The following is an 18,938-nucleotide window of genomic DNA, read 5'->3' as shown; positions in this document are numbered from 1 at the left end:
ACTTTGCAAAGAAAACATACAAGTTGAAGTCTGAACCCAGAGCGGACCCTTATTTGGGCAGGGTTAGAAGAAACATTCCTACTCTACAAGACTGGTTTTAAGCAATATATACTTGGCTTTGGCTTTTCCATTTCATTAATTTTAAATATTTAAGCTTTGTTTGTGGATCACACTCAAGATGTAAATGACTTTCGAAAAAGATTGTTGAACAAACTGATTATTGTAGACATGAGAATGTGTGTGTTTTTCTTTGTTTAGAATAAGGGCACAAACAATCCATGCACATTCATTGTAAGATTTTATCATTGAATCCGGTTTCAGCCACAAACCAACATTGTGAGCACAAAGCTCCATCTCGAGTTATCTTTCACAGTCCAAAATTTGGCTTTCATTGGTAAGATTTCCGATACAAATAATGGACATGTTTTGTCCCAATTCATTAGAACAAAGACAGACTTGGTCTTTTCCCATTACTGTAGTAACATCAGGTGTTAGATGAAGTGAAGGGCACTGTGCCCACACACAGTGTTGTTCTAAGTGCAACACCTGCAGAACATGAAGTACCCCTCTTTTCTCCCTAGCCTTTACAAGAATGAAAGTAAGTCCCCTTTGGATTATTAACTATTTATTCCCTCAGAGGAAGCCAGGTGCTTCATAATGCTATTATTTAAAGTGTGGTGCAGGCAGATTTTCTATCTTGGTTTTCTTTATCCTGTGTGTCGTGGTTTCTTACGGTCTGTTGACACCGTATATGTTGAGGGTCTTGATGTAGACCTCAAGGGATCTGTTTCTATGCTATCTATGCTAAGCAAGATATTGAGACTGACCAGGGTTCTGGTCGAACATAATTGCATGAATTTTATTATTAGCGACAACCATATACAGCTCAGCACATGCCTTGATCTAGCCTGAGTCCTAACAGTTATGTAAGCTGATTACTTGACTATATGCCTGACTCACAAGGTATACATAAAGTCTTACTGATACAGAGCCACAGACAGTAATGAACATCTGCAGTAGAGATCATCACAGGCAATTGTGAATGTCTGTATCTTTTAGCCTCCAGCCTTACACACAGTGATATCACTATGCAGCTACTTAAAGATGTGTGTCATTGTCTGCATTGGCATGCATACAATATCACAACACTGGAAATGGGGAACAATCCATTCTTCAAAGCCCAGATGATGAAGCTGACACCAGAGACAACATATAAACACGTCACAATTGGAGAACTGTGGACACAAAAGCACATCCATCCACTCTCCAGCACAACACTCTGCAACTTGCATTTGCATTGTACGTTATTATATGAATCCATTTTAACAGGTTTCTACTAGTTTTGCTGATACAAACAAAGACCATAGAATGTGAAGAATTGGTTTATATTAATTTTTATTTTTATGACAACATATACACTTGAATCTTTCTGTACCATGCATGATGAGACATGATTACATTAGTACATTAACCTGCACTGCGGTACACATTATTAGAATTAGGAAAACAACTCACGTTTGGATTGGAAACACAGGGTCAAGTTAGCTACCATTTGACAAATGGACGCTATTTATTTCAGTGTCATCTCAGGTCCAGATGGTCTAGGTAATGAAACTGTTTAAAAGACATCACACTAGACTAAAGGAATCATTGTTTTTATGGCACAAGCACATGAACAAACTCCAAAGTCAACAAACAGCAACCATTTAAAACAGCGAATGATAATTTGCCAACATGACTGACCTTTGCTGTACTGAGTACTGTTGACAGAGATGTCAATTTTTACTTTTATAGTGGACATGTACTTTTTCCCTCCCCTGCTACAATTTCTAATTCACATTCTATCGGAATATTAACAAATAATATTTTCTCCCCTTTCCTTTCAGGTAAAATTAAAGCAAACCCAAGACACACAACAGTTTGCATGGGGCAGACAATCAAACCTGACGCAAAGGACCGCAAAACAAGGAGTCAACAATAGCGTCACCTGGCGTAGATGACTTTCTAAAGACCTTTTACATCTTCAAATTTCTTGCACAGTTCTGCATAGCAGAAAAATATATATTAATATTTATTTTCAAAAATCCAAGAACTACACTTCAATAATTACCAAGATGCAATGGGATTGGTTATGGAGTGCTTTGCTTGCTCACTACCTGCCTCAAACCCACATGCTGGGGATACCATTGGCGAGGGCAGATGGCTAAGAAACAAACTTCCATCACACCAAGTTGGACAGATAGACTGAAGAGAAAAAAAGCAAAGCTAATCTTAAAAGATGTGTTCAGTATGACTGTAAGTGCACCCTGTTTCCTCCCCCTGCTCATTTTCCCCTCCGTGTGTGTTGAGATTGGGCAGGAGACAAAAATATTTAACACATAATTCATTAAGTCTATGCGTTGTTGTTCCTTCTTGTGATTAGATTAACAAAACAGGCAAAGATGGAAATCATGAATCATTTCAATTTGCTCAAGCTCTTCATGATAGTAACAGTCCATAGAAACCACCACAAATTCTTGAAGACTGGAAGACCAGAAAACATTAGGAGCACTGTTTAAAAATAGATAGGAATGTAAATTGAGTAAAATTCCCTTTTTCTAGGACATCTTCTATTGGCTGCAGAGAGAGGCATGAGCAGAAGAAAAATGGGTGAAAAAGGTGGGGTATTAAAGATTTGTGGAACCATGAGGAAAATAATACAGATGGTTATTACCTCTCTTCTCCGCTCCTCTCCTCTTTTTCCCTCCCCACGGTTTCCAACTCATGGGCTTGAGTACAAGACATATTGGAAACTTGGCAAGTCTTTTTCGCATTGAGTCTTGTACACAGGGCCACTTGTTAGCAATTGGCTGGTTCTTCAGTCAAAGATCATAGAGTTGAATGCAGAGGACAGCTAATCACAAAATGCACAAAGGCCGCACTGAAACCAATTCCTTACTTGCAATTTAAATAGATGTTCTGCACATGGTAAACTTTCGATCCAGCCTGGTGGTTTTTTTTTAAAAATGTAATGGAGAAACACATGGAGGGTTGGTTGCTAAAGTGCTGAATCTGTTAAAATTCAATAGAATTTTAACCATTTGACATCTGAAACCCTTACATGTACAGGACATTTAAAGTTATTTTCTCTCAAGACTTAATTCATTAGCAAATAATGGACTCCTGTGCTAAAGATCATCTGCCATGCTCGCGAGTGCAAGAGATGGTTCTATGTGAAAAACGTGTGATGTGTGCGATTCCACAGAGATATTACTACAGAATATAAACCACGGGATCTCAGACTTCTTTCTTACATTTGCACTCAATTGCTCCACGATACAGCATGGGAATAAAGTAACATGAATGGTAAGAACATGCATTTTGAAAATGTAGACTGTTAAAACAAAAGCCAGAGCTCTGGCTTTCACAAAATAAATCATGTTGGCTGGGATTTTCCGGTCCTGTTGTGGCAGGACCCACCTCGGGAGGTTCAGCAGCCCTGCCAAAAGTCCATTGATTTTTGGCAGGACTGGATGATCCTAGAGGTGGGCAGGACCAGAAAATCCCGCTCGCTGATTTGATAACACGTGAGCAATTGGACAACGGCCCTAGGAACCATTAAGGTTTGTGAGAAATCGTTCAGTTAAATTTCTCCCACCTCCACCACATTGTTGGTAACAGTACAGTAGTTAACGAATAGATGCATCATTTGCAATCACTTGCGATTTGCAAGTGACCATACAAACATGTGACAGAATATTTCTTATGCAACATAAAAAAGTGACTTGCAAAACACATGCTGATCTTAAAAAGGCTCATCAGCAGAGGGAGGGACGGAAAGAATCAAACTTTCACTTTACCAAGAATTGGCCTGCTGCTATAGAGGAAAGGCTTTAGAGAAACCAGGCAAAGTGCAGCGGATGTAGAAGTTAATTTCTGTGCATGGACATCCAGAGATGGTTCTGCATTTAAAAAGGAGAAATCGGAAAACCTACTCACTGTATTTGAACATTATTGGCCAATGATACTGGATGAGCAGCCAAGTGAAACTATATTAATTGCATTTAGCTAACATTGGCCCATGTAGCCGTGTAAATTGGCACCATTCTGGCCACTTAAGATAACATAAAATCCAATCTCAAGAAGAGCATGTTTCTGTTAGAAGAGTCTGGCTGCCTCTCTCTGAGCATATGAAAAGTAGAAATAACTTAAAAGGAGCACTGTCTCTACATTTTCCATCTCTCTCCCTGGTCACTATCTCAGGTTCAACTAGATAATTTGCAATCTCGACATCCTTTTTAATCCTGAGCTGAGCTTCTGACCCTAAATCCTCATCATCATAAAGATTTTATTCTTCCATTTCCTTAATATTATACGTCTCCACTCCTGCCTCAGCCCATCCACTGCGGAAACCTCATCCATGCCTTTCTCACCTCTGGGCTTGACTATATCAATTATCTCCTTACCAGCCTCCCACCCTCCCATCATCCAAAACTCTGCAGCTCATAACCCAACTCCCACAACATTCTACTTACCCATCATCCCTGTATTTTGGCTCCTGGTCCACTGATTTTAACATGTGCATCCTTCTGTTCAAATTCCCTCTTGGCCCTGTCTCTGTAACCTCCTTCAGCTCTACCAATCTCAGAGCTCCACACCACCATGGGCAGCCATGTTTTTTGGCTGTTTAGATTCTAAACCTCTTCGGTTTTCTCTCCTCCTTTAAGACACGCCCTAAAAAGAACCTCTTTGACCAAAATTTTAGTCACCCTTCTTAACATGTCCTCTCTGGCTCGGTGTGAATTTTTGTCTGATTACATTTATTTCAAGAACATTTGGGCATATTTTTACATTAAAGAAGCTATGAAAGCAAGCTTTGCTGTCATGTTAATGATATAGCTCATGAAATCGGAGAATGTTTTGCACATCTATACATTTTTTAAAGATGGCTTTTACGTACCATTTTGTTTTGTCTTCAAAGCACAGATCAAATTGTAATTGCCAGAGTATGGACGGTGTTTTTCACAGATCAAATTCTAACAATAAAGATCAAAATGAACCAGGGTCTGGAATCACAATTCAACCAACAAAGTGTGTGAGAAAAGTTAGAATCCCACCAACCGAGAGCATCATTAGGAAAAGCTTGTTGTTACCAGCAAAGCTGTTCAATTTGCTTTGAGTGTGCTGGTGACTCATCAGCACTTCCACTATTCCTGAAAAATATTGACCTAATCAAGTTTAAGCTTGTCAGATTGCATTAGTTTGGTGCCTGTGCCTCACATAAGAATAATAATGTTAAATGTTTTCTGAAAAAAGGAGAGATGCCCATTTCATTCATTGTCATTAATTATGGATGCAGGCAAAACTGGAAAACTTCTTCCCTGAACAGCTGCCACTTGATCCTTCCCACCTTAACATACCTGGCCAGCAGGCTAGGAAACTCTTCCAGTGCCACCTGATACAATGATGTACAAGCATTCAATGGAGCAGATTTTAGGGGTGAAACTTTCAATGTCACTGGGACAAAAAATGCTAGCAAAATAATTGTCACATTGACTAAAATATAGACTGCTGAACACTGACGTACAGCAACGCGGCAGCTTTAATGTTCATTTTTGTTTCCGACAGTCCTTCGGACATTGTGTCTGCACTCCTTATGTGAAATTCAAGCTCTTACAAAAAAAAAATTAAACGTAAATGTTCACATAACCATGGATTTAATTAAAATGAGTGCCCATGAAGGCCTTAAGGAATGCTTTACCGGGGAATGTCCCATGTAGGTCAACAACAGTCTTTTTTTAGGTTTGGGTCAATTCAATCGCTTGATCAGCAGAGCTCTACCTCTTTATTCCCTTTGCACAATACAGTAAACTTGCATCTTAATGAAATGAAGTACCACAGTGCAAACACAAAGCCTCGGCAAAACAAAATGAACTCAAGTAACAACAGGTTCTGGTCAATCTTAACGAGATCATTCTATCATTAAAAAAGACATCTATCTCCCTGAAATTATCACAGACTTACGTTAAAAAAAAATTATTTGAATTTGCCTTATATTCCTTTAAAGCAAAATGTTTTTGTTGTTGTCTCACTTAGTGTATGACCCAACGGCCAACTAGCTAGTAGTTATATAGTATCAAGATAACACAAATAAAAATGGATACATTACGAGGTCTAATAAATTTTGTCAGTCAATCTCATAAGGAATTGTCAAATATAGTTGCCTGGGGAATTGTACAGAGTTGCTAAGCAATTGCTGCTGACTCACTGCATGGAGTTGTCCGTAATAACCTTCAGCCACCTCCTGCTGCAAAGAGCAACTGCCTCTTGTGAACAATTACCACATTTTCTCCTCTGATTGATGAGTCTGCAGCACAAATGCTTTGCATTCCTACAGCGAAGCAAAAATTGCATCCTCCGTTCAACTGCCATTCCAATTTGACATTATATTGTGATCAGGGGATGTGGAATCCTTCCACTGACTGATTTCAGCTAAGAAAAGTTTAGCTGAAAAGTTTGTTTTTTTGCAAAGAGCATTTTAGGATATCTCTAGTCTGAGGAATTCAAAATAATGCCTTATTTTTTAAAAAAAATGATGCCAGTTACAAGAACATGGAAAGGATAGCTTGACCATTTATGTCAGGGTGAAAGCAGGTGAATCATACAACTATTTCTTCTCGGGGGTGTTTGTACTTTAAGATGAAGGGTCAAACGTTGAAAAAAAGCGCTTTGGAAAGTCTGCCCTCCTGGGCATTTGTTCTGTGTGATTTTGAAAAGATTACAGCAGTTTTTAAACCCATTTACCTCATTCTCACTTAAAACCTACAGTCCTCTGATGTCAACCTCTAAAGGCCTCTTTCCAGGGCCCACCCTCTCCAAAAAAAGAGCTTTGGAACATGGTCCCTTATAATGATATGAATGGAAGTGGGGATCTAAATAATCATGTGTCATCCCCTCTAAGACATCAAAAAATTATGTAAAGAAGAAACAAGTTGTTAATTATCTTCAGGTCTGCATTGTTCCAATTTACCAGCATCTTTAACTGCCATTACTGCAATGCTGTTTAGGACAGGTTAGATGTGACCAAACAAGGAAAGAATCCTGACATCGCTTTGTACTCCCTGGTAGGTTAAAGGTAGAGATGGATATTATTCAACTATCTGCCCTAAAGATAATATAACACTGAGAAACATTTTAGTTGTCATAGTGGCACATTGTGACAAAAAAAATCCACAGCCTACTTCTCCATGTGCATCATGAACTAAGAGTTTTACAGCTTTCTTTTTAAATGACTCATTAACTAGTAGATAGTAGTTTAAAAAAAAGTGAACATCTTAAAGTGACATTGGTTAAAGGATACAATAGCTACACAATGGTGTGAGCTAAGTTTTACTAGAGCAAAACCACTAGTAAGAAAACAATGTGCCTTCAGTTTGTAGAGTAAGCTTATTGTCCTTTCTCTATACCATGCAAAATCTTTGAAGGACAAAATTAAAATTCACAGTCCACTGAGGTTTTAATATCCTTCCCACCCCACCAACTCCCCCCCCCAACCCGACACACACACACACATACACACACACTCCATCCCAAGACAAGCCTATCCTCTTGTTATGCCACGACCTTCAGCCTGACAACATCAATTACACTGCACCAACATGAGATGCCACTTTAGCAGTGCTGTGAGTACGTATCTGTGTTCCCAGTAACTGCTCATACCACTGGGAGGAGGTATAAAATGCAAGCGCGGTTCCACTGAAACACGTGCTCAGAGCTCTGTTCACCAGCAATTGACTCCAGTGTCACTTCTAGTAGCAGAAAAGAGATAACTGTCTTTTCGCCTCTATTGGGAATGCGATGACAGTGCAGCAGCCCCAGGTGTCGATTACTTTGTATACCAGGGTAGAAGTTAGCTGCAAACTAACTGCAGCTGATATATGATGCTGGTGGTGGAAATTTGAGTTTGACAGCATCATACGACACACTCAATTGCAGTGCAGACACGCTGCACCAGCAACGGGTATGCACTGTAACTGGGACTTTAAGAGAAGCATCACAGTGTTGAGGCTAATCAGTCAATGAGATAATTACAACAGCGATGGCACTAGTAGTACACCAAAGGGTCATGGCAATTTCGTATTTAAGTAAAAGCTTAATGAAATGCCACAGAGGTTTTCACATTCTCACATTTTAAATAGCTGAGCCAAGAGATTTTGGGGAGAGCGAGAAAAAAATCATCACACAAGTAAACCAGTTCAATCTCATTGCCAAGAACAAAATAGGCTTCGATCCTTCTTAGGCTATTCTGTGGCTCGCTAACATCACTGCAGTCATGCATGATCATCCAAGGGGAAAACTAATCTGGTGCCTCTTGTAATAAGTTCATGATCCTCTGTTCCCAAATCACGTTCCAGTACATCTTCTGAGATACTCTTGGCTCTTTTGCCATCCACACTATTGGATGCAGTACCTGAGCTGGAAGAGCCATTGGCAGTTAGTGTACTTCCTCCGTAGGTCAAATTCAGGTCACCGTCATTGAGGATGAGATCAGAATCATCATCTCTAAGCTGCTCTTGATTCTGGAAGATGAACATGGCAGCTTAGAATTATTACAGAAGATTAAGGCAACAAACTCAATTTAAAACATACAAATACAGTTCTAACTATGATAAAAAATATTCCTCACAATACTTTCTATATAATTCCTTTATCAATTTTATGCACTTAATCTCTTAGAATGGAAAAAACGCTACAATAGGCCTGTGGCCATAATATTCAAGTGACTATCAGCCAGATTGTTTACGATCAATCATGTTTATAATGGGCCAAATGTTGCTTTGGCAGGGCCTGGAACAGCAACTGGTGTTAATTAAACATGCCCTTGCAAACGTTTGGCATGGTGAGTTGCTAACAGTGTAACAAAGGAGCTCAGGTATCAGGGACCGGAAGAGCAAAGCAAGAAATTGTGTATCTTCTTAACCAGATTGAAGGATTGTGAAACTAACAACGCGAGGACAGAGATGAAGGTGTGAGGTAGAAGAGGTGAATTCAATGCCAAATCAGGTACAGTAAAAGAAAGAAAGAGAGGAAAAGTAAAAAAAATTTAATGTCACATTTTTAAAATCTCTGGCAATAATTAAAACCTGTAATAGTTAATTTTCAGTGCCTGAGAGGTTATTTAACAGTAAATAATTCTTTTTACATTTTTAAAATATTTAGATTGGAATGTTCAAGACTTATATTTCACAGTTACCACACAAATACAACTGCTTCAGGGCATTCAATGCATTTCAAAGGTAAGCGAGACAGTGAGACACCATTTCTGTCAAGCCAAAGCACAGTGGCACAAGTTGGATGGCAACTTTTGGATATTTGACTTTAACAGTACATCTGCCCCTCATTTGACATTGTGTATTGCTGTCACTTGTGTATTGCTGTATCGTTTGTACATAGCAGCGAGCACCATTAGTCTCGCTGTTGGTTTGACAGTAAAATCTGGGCTATTATCTCATGCAGATCCCTGCAGTGAGGCAAAAAATGAATACGAAGTCTGTAGCATGCAAGTCACATAATAGCTCCAGCATAGGTCTAGGAGTAGGTTGGCTTTATTCTACCGGGCATAAGAGAAGGGATTTAAACCCAGACAGTCTAGTTTCTAAGTGGGATGTCAAAAAATTTCTAAAATCTCTCAGCCAAACCAAAACCAGTGCTTTTTAAAAGAAAATCCATTAGGATTAATTGGTTCACTAAAATTTGAGAAACACATTTATCTGTATTGTGTGCAAGGTATTTTCTTTAAGAATTAGTGCAAATGGCTAGTTGGAGATTTCTTTGGACAACACTGCAGTAGAATAATGAAGGACATGCAACACTTTCAGAAATAAAATCTGATCCAAAAACAGTTCAATTTTCCTACCGCCTTTGCTGACACCTCAAGTGACTTCTGTTTTATATCCATCAAATAAAAACTAGTATTTATTAAGAAGAAACACACACCTTGGAGTGGGTCATGTGAAACATTAATGGCCAGTACTTACTTCATATGCTTGAGGACTTGTTAAGCACCGTGCTATAGGACCGCACCAGCTGGGCAGTGTGGCAGTGAGCGGGGGGCCACTGTGTGTTAAGATTGGCTTCAGATAACTGAAAGGTTTCCTGTTAAGGGAGAATTCTAAAAATGCCAAAAGGGAAATTTTTCCAAATGCTTTAAATTAGTGAACAATAATCCCAAACATACTATTGCTACAAACATAATTGCAGTATCTTATCCAGCAGGCTCACAATATTCATTAATCCAAAACTTAGCTTTACTGATGAGTTATATTTTATTTTTCTCCTCTTAGTCCCCTATCCTTTTCAAGTCTTTCTGTATCAGGTACCACATTCTTTGCTGAATGAAAGGGTAATATGAAGTTCATGGCTTCCTGTAGAAACCAGCACCAGAAATTATGGGTGGGATTTAACACTCCCCCCACCAGTGGGTTTGAAGGCAGGGGGTGTGTTAAATCCAATGGGTGACTTGCCCGCTGCCTACCCACCTACCCCTGCCCCCACTGCAATTATACCAGCAGTGAGGTTGGCATCGGGTGGCCAGCCCGTAAGTGGGCCAATCGAGGCCCTTAAGTAGGCAAATTAATGCCTACTTAAGGGCTTCATCCTGTCACTGCCAGAGAGGCCCATGCCAAGCAGCCAGCCAACAGGTTTCTCTGTGTGGGCTGGTGTTAGGCAGAGGTCCATCCTTAACTGGCCCAATAGACCCAGCAGGGTCCCCATCCCCAGCAAGTATTAAAAACCCCCTCCTGCCCTCCCACCCTAGCTTCCTAAAGCCTGTCCCCGACCTCCATCCCTGAGTTGCTGACCCTCATATAACTCTTACAAAGTTCTGATCCATCGCAACTCGCCTCCTCATCTCCTCACTGCAGTAGCAGCAGTGGCCTCTAAACATGATTATTCTAATACTCTCCTGGCTGCTTTCCCATTTTTCATCCTCCATAAACTTGAGCTCATCCAAAACTCTGCTGCCCACACCCTGACACACACCAAGAACGACAACCTTCTGGAGATCTTCCAATATTTGAAAAATATTGAATACGCAAATATTTCCAATATTTGAAAAACATAGCAAAATATCTCCAGGCACTTCATAGGAGTGATACCAAACAACAATAGATGCAGAGCCAAATATCTGGACAGGTGATTAAGAACTTAAAAAGAGTAAAGGGGGACATGGTGGCATAGTAGTAATGTCACAGGGCTAGTAATCCAGAGGCCCAGGCTAATGCTCTGGGGACACTGTTTGAATCCTACCATGGCAGCTTGTGGAATTTAAATTCAATTAATAAATCTGGAATTAAAAAAAGCTAGTCTTAGTAATGGTGACCATGAAACTATTGTCAGTTGTCATAAAAACCCATCTGGTTCACTAATGTCCTTTAGGGAAGGAAATCTGTCATCCTTACCTGGTCTGGCCTACATGTGACTCCAGACCCACCACACTTAAATGCCCTCTGAAATGGGGTGGCAAGTCACTCAATGTATCAATCAACTACAAAGTCTACAAAAAGATAGGAGAAGAGAGAGGTGTTTAGGATTAAGGAGGGAATTCTAGAGTATAGGGGCTAGTCAACTGAAAGCACACAGTCCAGTAGTGGGGGCGAAGGGAGTCGATGCACCAGAGGTCAGAATCGGAAGAGTGCATAAATCTCTGAAGGTTGTACAGCTGAGGAGGGGTGAAGCCATGGAGGGATTTGAACATGAGGATGACAATTTTCAAATCAAGGCAGTGATGGACCGGGAGCCAACATCAGTCAGCAAACAGAAGCAGCTATAGAGGAAATTAAACCAAGAGGGACTCTAACAGTGCACTGGTTAACACACTTGCATCCTTTGTGTCATTTTGTCAGTGTTTATGTTGAGCAGATTGGTGACGATAATTTACTTAGGAACTTTACACCAACATGCTAACCAGAAGAAACACTTCACACTAACATGAAGAAATGAAACCTTATGGTTTTAAGACCAGCCACTGTTTTCCAAAAGCACAGAAAATCTGATCATCCAGTTACCCCATTCCAGTAACCAGTGAATACCAGATTTATTTGAATCTACAAAACCATTCAGAAACAACATCCTGCACGTAAAGTTGCAGTATGTTGGATAGTCTAGTAAATCATATTAAAGCCATTGTTCCAAGAACAAATGATGCCTTTATTGAAAGTAATCCAAAAAATTACCACATGGCCCTTCAATTCAATGAACATTAACATCTGTGAAGCAGCTGTGCTGGTGGGAGACTTTAAAATAAATTTGAACACAAGCAGGTTGCAAAACATTTTTTTTTCTGAACTCTAATTATGAATTTATGACTTCCTTTAAAATTGTGCTCTTCCTTGCAGCTTTCACCACTCTTTTCAAATTGCTTTTGGATGATGATCTATGGTTCCACCCCTCTGATATATTAGCCCAGATCTTCCAGTCTCCAGATAGTTGGAGATCGGACGTACACCCCACAAGATGCACCAAGGGACCCCTCGGGTGGTCCCAACACAATGACACCGTCTGAATTGCCAGGGAAGTTTGAACTTCCAAGGCCATTCCCCTGCTCCCCAACTTTGGACTGTTCCAACTTACCCGAATAGTTACACAGGAATGTTAGACAGAAAAATCTTAATCTAATTCCTGGATAACTATACAACTGACACCACCCCCCCGCAATCACTCAACACTGACTCCCCCAACTCCCCCCTTGACCCTCCCAACTCACTGACACCTCCCAACCCAACCTGACTAGCCCTCAATACCCGACTACCACCGCCAAGCCTCCGACTTGACCTGACTAATCCCCACCGCCAGACTCTCCTCCAACCCACTCAACGTCCCCCTTGACTTGACCTCACCACCCTACCCAACTACCACCTACTCTGATGCCACCTTACTCCCCTCACCCACTTACCCAAAATCGGTTTTCCCATTTTAAATATCTTTAAGTCTCTACCTGGGTGGGTTTTTAGCACAATAAAGACTAAGCCCTTTGTGTTTAAACTCAAGAAAGCCTGCTGGACTGAGTTCTTTGCAATCAGCACATAAATGGTTAAGTACAGATGCTGGGTTAATAGCTTCATTCTTTCAAAAGTACAGATGCTGGGTTAATAGCTTCATTCTTTCAAAAAATCCTGTTACAGTCAATCGAGAAGGGGAAAAGGCGACTCCTGGCATGTGTCCTCACCAGATGCAGTATAATGAATTCAGATATTAAAAAAACAACCCAAAAAAACTGCAAACATTTTTGCCTCATACTGTTGGACCGTCATAATCTTATCAGTTGATCATCTTTATTACATCTAGACATGACTACTCCAAAGCACGCCTGACAGGTTTCACACATTCTACCCTCTGTAAATCTGACATCACCCAAAACTCTGCTGCCCGTGCCTTAACTTGAAACAAGTCCCATTCATCTATCACCCCTGTGCTCACTGACCAACGTAGGCTTCCCATCAAGTAACGTCTTGATTTAAAAATTCTCATCCTCGTTTTCAAATCCTTTCATGGTCTTACCTCTCCCCATTTCTGTAATCTCCTCCAACCCTACAAACCAATGAGATCTTTGCACTCATGATTCTGGCTTCTTAAGCCTACCTATTTTTAATGCTCCACCAATGGTGGCCATGCCTTCAGCTACTTAAGCCCTGTGCTTTGGAATTCCCTCTCTAAACCTCTCTGCCTCTCTACCACACTTTCCTCCTTTAAGACACTCTTTAAAACCTGCCTCTTTGACCAATCTTTTGGTCACCTGTTCTAATATTTCCTTATAGTGCTTGGTGTCATATTTAGTTTTATAATGTTCCTGTGAAGCGCCTTGGTGGGGGAAGGGCTGGGTGGGGGATTAAATTTTATTAGAGGTGCTACATAAGTTGTTGACAAAAGGTTCTCTTTGTATGTACAAACTATTCTTCCATCTGTGCTAACTTATTATTGTATTGCAAGCTTTTGGGGTTACTTTGGTTTATGTTTTGGTGTGTTACAAAACACGACAAAGTACAGAATTGTTCCAAAGAGGGCAAAAGAGAATCATATAACGTCTTCACTTATCAAAATACAAGACATAAATTGGATTTGAATTCTCATGGAAGTGCTGTTTATTGCAAAGATCAGACAATTTAACATTCACGTTGGTTGCCGCCTTCATCATGCGGGCCAACTCAAGCACAGCTGATACTTTAATAGGAAATAGCTGGTGCTTAAGTCACACCATCTGCAAATATCTGTGGCTGCAAGATCTGATTCTCATCTAATCCAGCAAAAGAGCAGCTTTTTCAAAGTCATTTTTTTTGTATCCCAGAAGGATACGGTCTCGATCACACTTGAAAACTCACACAGAATCACACAGTGCAGAAGAGGACCTTCGGCCCATTGAGTCTGCACCAACACTTGAGAAACACCTGACCTACCTACCTACCTAATCCCATTTACCAGCACTTGGCCCATAGCCTTGAATGTTATGACTTGCCAAGTGCTCATCCAGGTAATTTTTAAAGGATGTGAGGCAACCCGTCTCCACCACCCTCCCAGGTAGTGCATTCCAGACCATCACCACCCTCTGGGTAAAAATGTTTTTCCTCACATCCCCCCCACAAACCTCCTACCCCTCACCTTGAAATTATACCCCCTTGTGGCTGATCCTTAAACTAAGGGGAACAGCTGCTCCCTCTCCACCCAGTCCATGCCTCTTATAATCTTGTACATCTCGATCAGGTCGCCCCTCAGTCTTCTCTGCTCCAATGAAAACAACCCAAGTCTATCCAACCTCTCTTCATAACTTAAATGTTTCATCCCAGGCAACATCCTGGTGAATATCCTCTGCACCCCCTCCAGTGCAATCACATCCTTCCTATAATGTAGCGACCAGAACTGCACACAGTACTCCAGCTGTGGCCTCACCAAGGTTCTAAACAACTCCAACATGACCTCCCTACTTTTGTAAGCTATGCCTCGATTGATAAAGGCAAGTGTCCCATATGCCTTTTTCACCAGCCCACTTAACATGCCCCTCAGCCTTGAGAGATCTATGGACACACACGCCAAGGTCCCTTCATTCCTCAGAACTCCCGAGTGTCATGCCATCCATTGAATAGTTTCTTGTCAAATTACTCCTTCCAAAGTGTATCAGCTCTCACTTTTCAGGGTTAAATTCCATCTGCCACTTATCTGCCCATTTGACCATCCCATCTATATCTTCCTGTAGCCCAAGACACTCAACCTCACTGTTAACCACCTGGCCAATCTTTGTGTCATCCACAAACTTACTAATCCTATTCCCCACATAGACATCTTTGTTGTTTATATAAATGACAAATAATAGGGGACCCAGCACAGATCCCTGTGATACACCACTGGACGCTGGCTTCCAGTCACTAAAGTATCCTTCTGTCATCACCCTCTATCTCCTACAACTAAGGCAATTTTGAATCCACCTTATCAAATTACCTCGTATCCCATGTGCATTTGCCTTCTTTATAAGTCTCTCATGTGGAACCTTGTCAAAGGCTTTGCTAAAATCCATATAAACTACATCAACTCAGAAATAAGCTCTTTTCAAAAAGCAACCAAATTCAAATCTAGGTGAAGCATTTAGGCAGAAACGAAATAGGTTAGAACAGTTCATTATGTTGCCTTATTGAATGACAGCCATTTTTTTAGATTTTAATTTGAGAGTGTGTATCGGACCTGCTACATGTGAGACAGCAGGAATTGACTGTTAAAAGCAATGTTCCCTCGAAGCAGCTTTGCACAGAATACTGGAGCATGCTGAGCAGTACAGCCAACAGGAGGTGCACAACCAATGTTCCTTTTAAGATAAAAACAAAAAACTGCGGATGCTGGAAATCCAAAACAAAAGCAGAATTACCTGGAAAAACTCAACAGGTCTGGCAGCATCGGCGGAGAAGAAAAGAGTTGACGTTTTGAGTCCTCATGACCCTTCAACAGAACTGAGTGAATATTAGGAGAGGGGTGAAATATAAGCTGGTTTCAGGTGGGGGGTTGGGGGGGATGAAGGGGTGTGAGGGACAAGCAAGCAGTGATAGGAGCAGATAATCAAAATATATCACAGACAGAAGAACCATGAGGTGTTGAAGGTGGTGAAATTATCTAAACGAATGTGCTAATTAAGAATGGATGGCAGGACACTCAAGGTACAGCTCTAGTGGGGGTGGGGTGGAAAGACTAACAGGGCATAAAAGATATAGATTTAAAAATAATGGAAATAGGTGGGAAAAGAAAAATCTATATAAATTATTGGAAAGAACAAAAGGAAGAGGAAAGAAACGGAAAGGGGGTGGGGATGGAGGAGGGAGTTCAAGATCTAAAGTTGTTGAATTCAATATTCAGTCCGGAAGGCTGTAAAGTGCCTAGTCGGAAGATGAGGTGCTGTTCCTCCAGTTTGCATTGGGCTTCACTGGAATAATGCAGCAAGCCAAGGACAGACATGTGGGCAAGAGAGCAGGGTGGAGTGTTAAAATGGCAAGCGACAGGGAGGTTTGGGTCCTTCTTGTGGACAGACCGCAGGTGTTCTGCAAAGCGGTCGCCCAGTTTACGTTTGGTCTCTCCAATGTAGAGGAGACCACATTGGGAGCAACGAATGCAGTAGACTAAGTTAGGGGAAATGCAAGTGAAATGCTGCTTCGCTTGAAAGGAGTGTTTGGGCCCTTGGATAGTGAGGAGAGAGGAAGTGAAGGGGCAGGTGTTGTATCTTTTGCGTGGGCATGGGGATGTGCCATAGGTGGGGGTTGAGGAGTAGGGGGTGATGGAGGAGTGGACCAGGGTGTCCCGGAGGGAACAATCCCTACGGAATGCCGCTGGGGGGGTGAAGGGAAGATGTGTTTGGTGGTGGCATCATGCTGGAGTTGGTGGAAATGGCAGAGGATGATCCTTTGAATGTGGAGGCTGGTGGGGTGATAAGTGAGGACAAGGGGGACTCTATCATGTTTCTGGGAGGGAGGAGAAGGCATGAGGGCGGATGCGCGGGAGATGGGCCGGACACGGTTGAGGGCCCTGCAATGATAGTGGGTGGAAAACCTTGGTTAAGGAAGAAGGAGGACATGTCAGAGGAACTGTTTTTGAAGGTATCATCATCGGAACAGATGCGACGGAGGCGAAGGAACTGAGAGAATGGGATGGAGTCCTTACAGGAAGTGGGGTGTGAGGAGCTGTAGTCGAAGTAGCTGTGGGAGTCGGTAGGCTTGGATATTGGTGGACAGTCTATCACCAGAAATTGAGACAGAGAGGTCAAGGAAGGGAAGGGAAGTGTCAGAGATGGACCATGTGAAAATGATGGAGGGGTGGAAATTGGAAGCAAAATTTATAAATTTTTCCAGGTCCTGACGAGAGCATGAAGCAGCACCGAAGTAATCATTGATGTACTGGAGAAAGAGTTGTGGGAGGGGGCTGGAGAAGGACTGGAACAAGGAATGTTCCACATACCCTATAAAGAGACAGGCATAGCTGGGGCCCATGCAGGTACCCATAGCCACACCTTTTATTTGGAGGAAGTGAGAGGAGTTGAAGGAGAAATTGTTCAGTGTGAGAACAAGTTCAGCCAGACGGAGGAGTAGTGGTGGATGGGGATTGTTCGGGCCTCTGTTCGAGGAAGAAGCTAAGGCTCCTCAGACCATCCTGGTGGGTGTCGACTCTGTTCTTCTCCGCCAATGCTGCCAGACCTGCTGAGTTTTTCCAGGTAATTCTGCTTTTGTTTTCCTTTTAAGATGCCTGAGCGTGTGGCCACTGAGCAATCTTAAAGAGACTGCACAGTGCAACAAACAGGCTGTGCACAACAAGGACAAATTAGAGGCAACATTGGTTAAGAGTAGAAAATAGTTAGGGGATATGAAAACTTAAACTGAAACCAGATGGCTAAATTCTTCCCAATTATACTGTGAGGGAATGGGAGTGGATTAACCTCAACAGAGTAACAAAAATGTCCCGGGTCCAAATCCACTCCCAACAAGAGTAGCTAGCAAAACGCAACAATCAAACAGACCTTTGAGTGTAAGAGAAACTGCTTTTTTCTTGTTGCAGTTGACCAATATTTCCAACTCCAGGAAACAAAACTTGAGAGATTTTAATTCCAAACCTTTCAGTCTCACAGTTAACATAACAAGTTGGCTTGAGAATCAGTCATTGCAACTGGACACATTCTTAGGCTTTCCTCTTCCACTTTGTGAAATCTGGTAAATGACACTTAATGGCCTGCAAATGGCACCTTATGCAGGCCAAATTCATTTGCAGCCAGCTGTCAACTTGACATGAAAACAGCACCTCGTCCAGGCCAAATTTATTTGCAGCCAGATGTCACCTTGACACAAGGGTAACTAAAAATTGTCCTCTGGACTCCTGCCCTTGTTAAATAGAGGATTATGGTCAATGAGTTCCACCAATTATTCCAATGCAAAATTCAAAAACAAAACAAATGGTGACCTAATGATTAGTTTGAAGGCATGAAACCTGTCACTAAGAAATATGCATCCTTCTTCCATCTGGGAAACAACCTGGTTTGCTCCCCCCACACCCTCTACAGTCTGGAAGAACAGCAGGTGATCTTCTTGAAACACTGAAACAGACTCAGCAGGGCAGACGCTGAGAGTCTGCTTTCCCTGTTTGGTGTCCAGAACTAGGGGGTCATAGTCTCAGGATAAGGGGTCAGACATTTAGAAACTTTGCTCAAAGTTGTGAATCTTTGGAACTCTTTACCCCAGAGAGCTGTCTTTAGTCAAAGAGTATTTTCAAAACTGACATCAACAGATTTTTGGACAGGAAGGGAACCAAGGGATAAGTGGATTGGGCTGGAAAGTGGAGTGGATGAAAATGGTCAGCTGTGATCTTACTGAATGGCAGAGCAGACTCAATTAGACACATAACCTAATCCAAAAATAAAAGCACAAAAATCATGACACTCCACTGCA

The 18,938-nt window shown here is 41.5% G+C and overlaps 1 protein-coding gene across 2 annotated transcripts in view; it reads right to left on the bottom strand.

Moving 5' to 3' along the window:
- Positions 1 to 1,378: 1,378 nt before the first annotated feature.
- slc9a7 (solute carrier family 9 member 7) overlaps positions 1,379 to 18,938 on the bottom strand; it is a 228,767-nt gene continuing 211,207 nt past the window's right edge. For both annotated transcript variants that reach the window (XM_041198855.1, XM_041198856.1), the window contains 2 exons: positions 10,017 to 10,122; positions 1,379 to 8,558 (listed from right to left, as the gene is read on the bottom strand). In XM_041198855.1, coding sequence (XP_041054789.1) covers positions 8,310 to 8,558; positions 10,017 to 10,122 — 355 coding nt within the window. In that variant the 3' untranslated portion in view covers positions 1,379 to 8,309. The remainder of the gene's footprint in view (positions 8,559 to 10,016; positions 10,123 to 18,938) is intronic.

This window comes from Carcharodon carcharias, chromosome 11 (genome assembly GCF_017639515.1).
Source record: "Carcharodon carcharias isolate sCarCar2 chromosome 11, sCarCar2.pri, whole genome shotgun sequence".
Taxonomy (NCBI): Eukaryota; Metazoa; Chordata; class Chondrichthyes; order Lamniformes; family Lamnidae; genus Carcharodon; species Carcharodon carcharias.
This window is presented reverse-complemented; position numbering and strand designations above follow the sequence as displayed.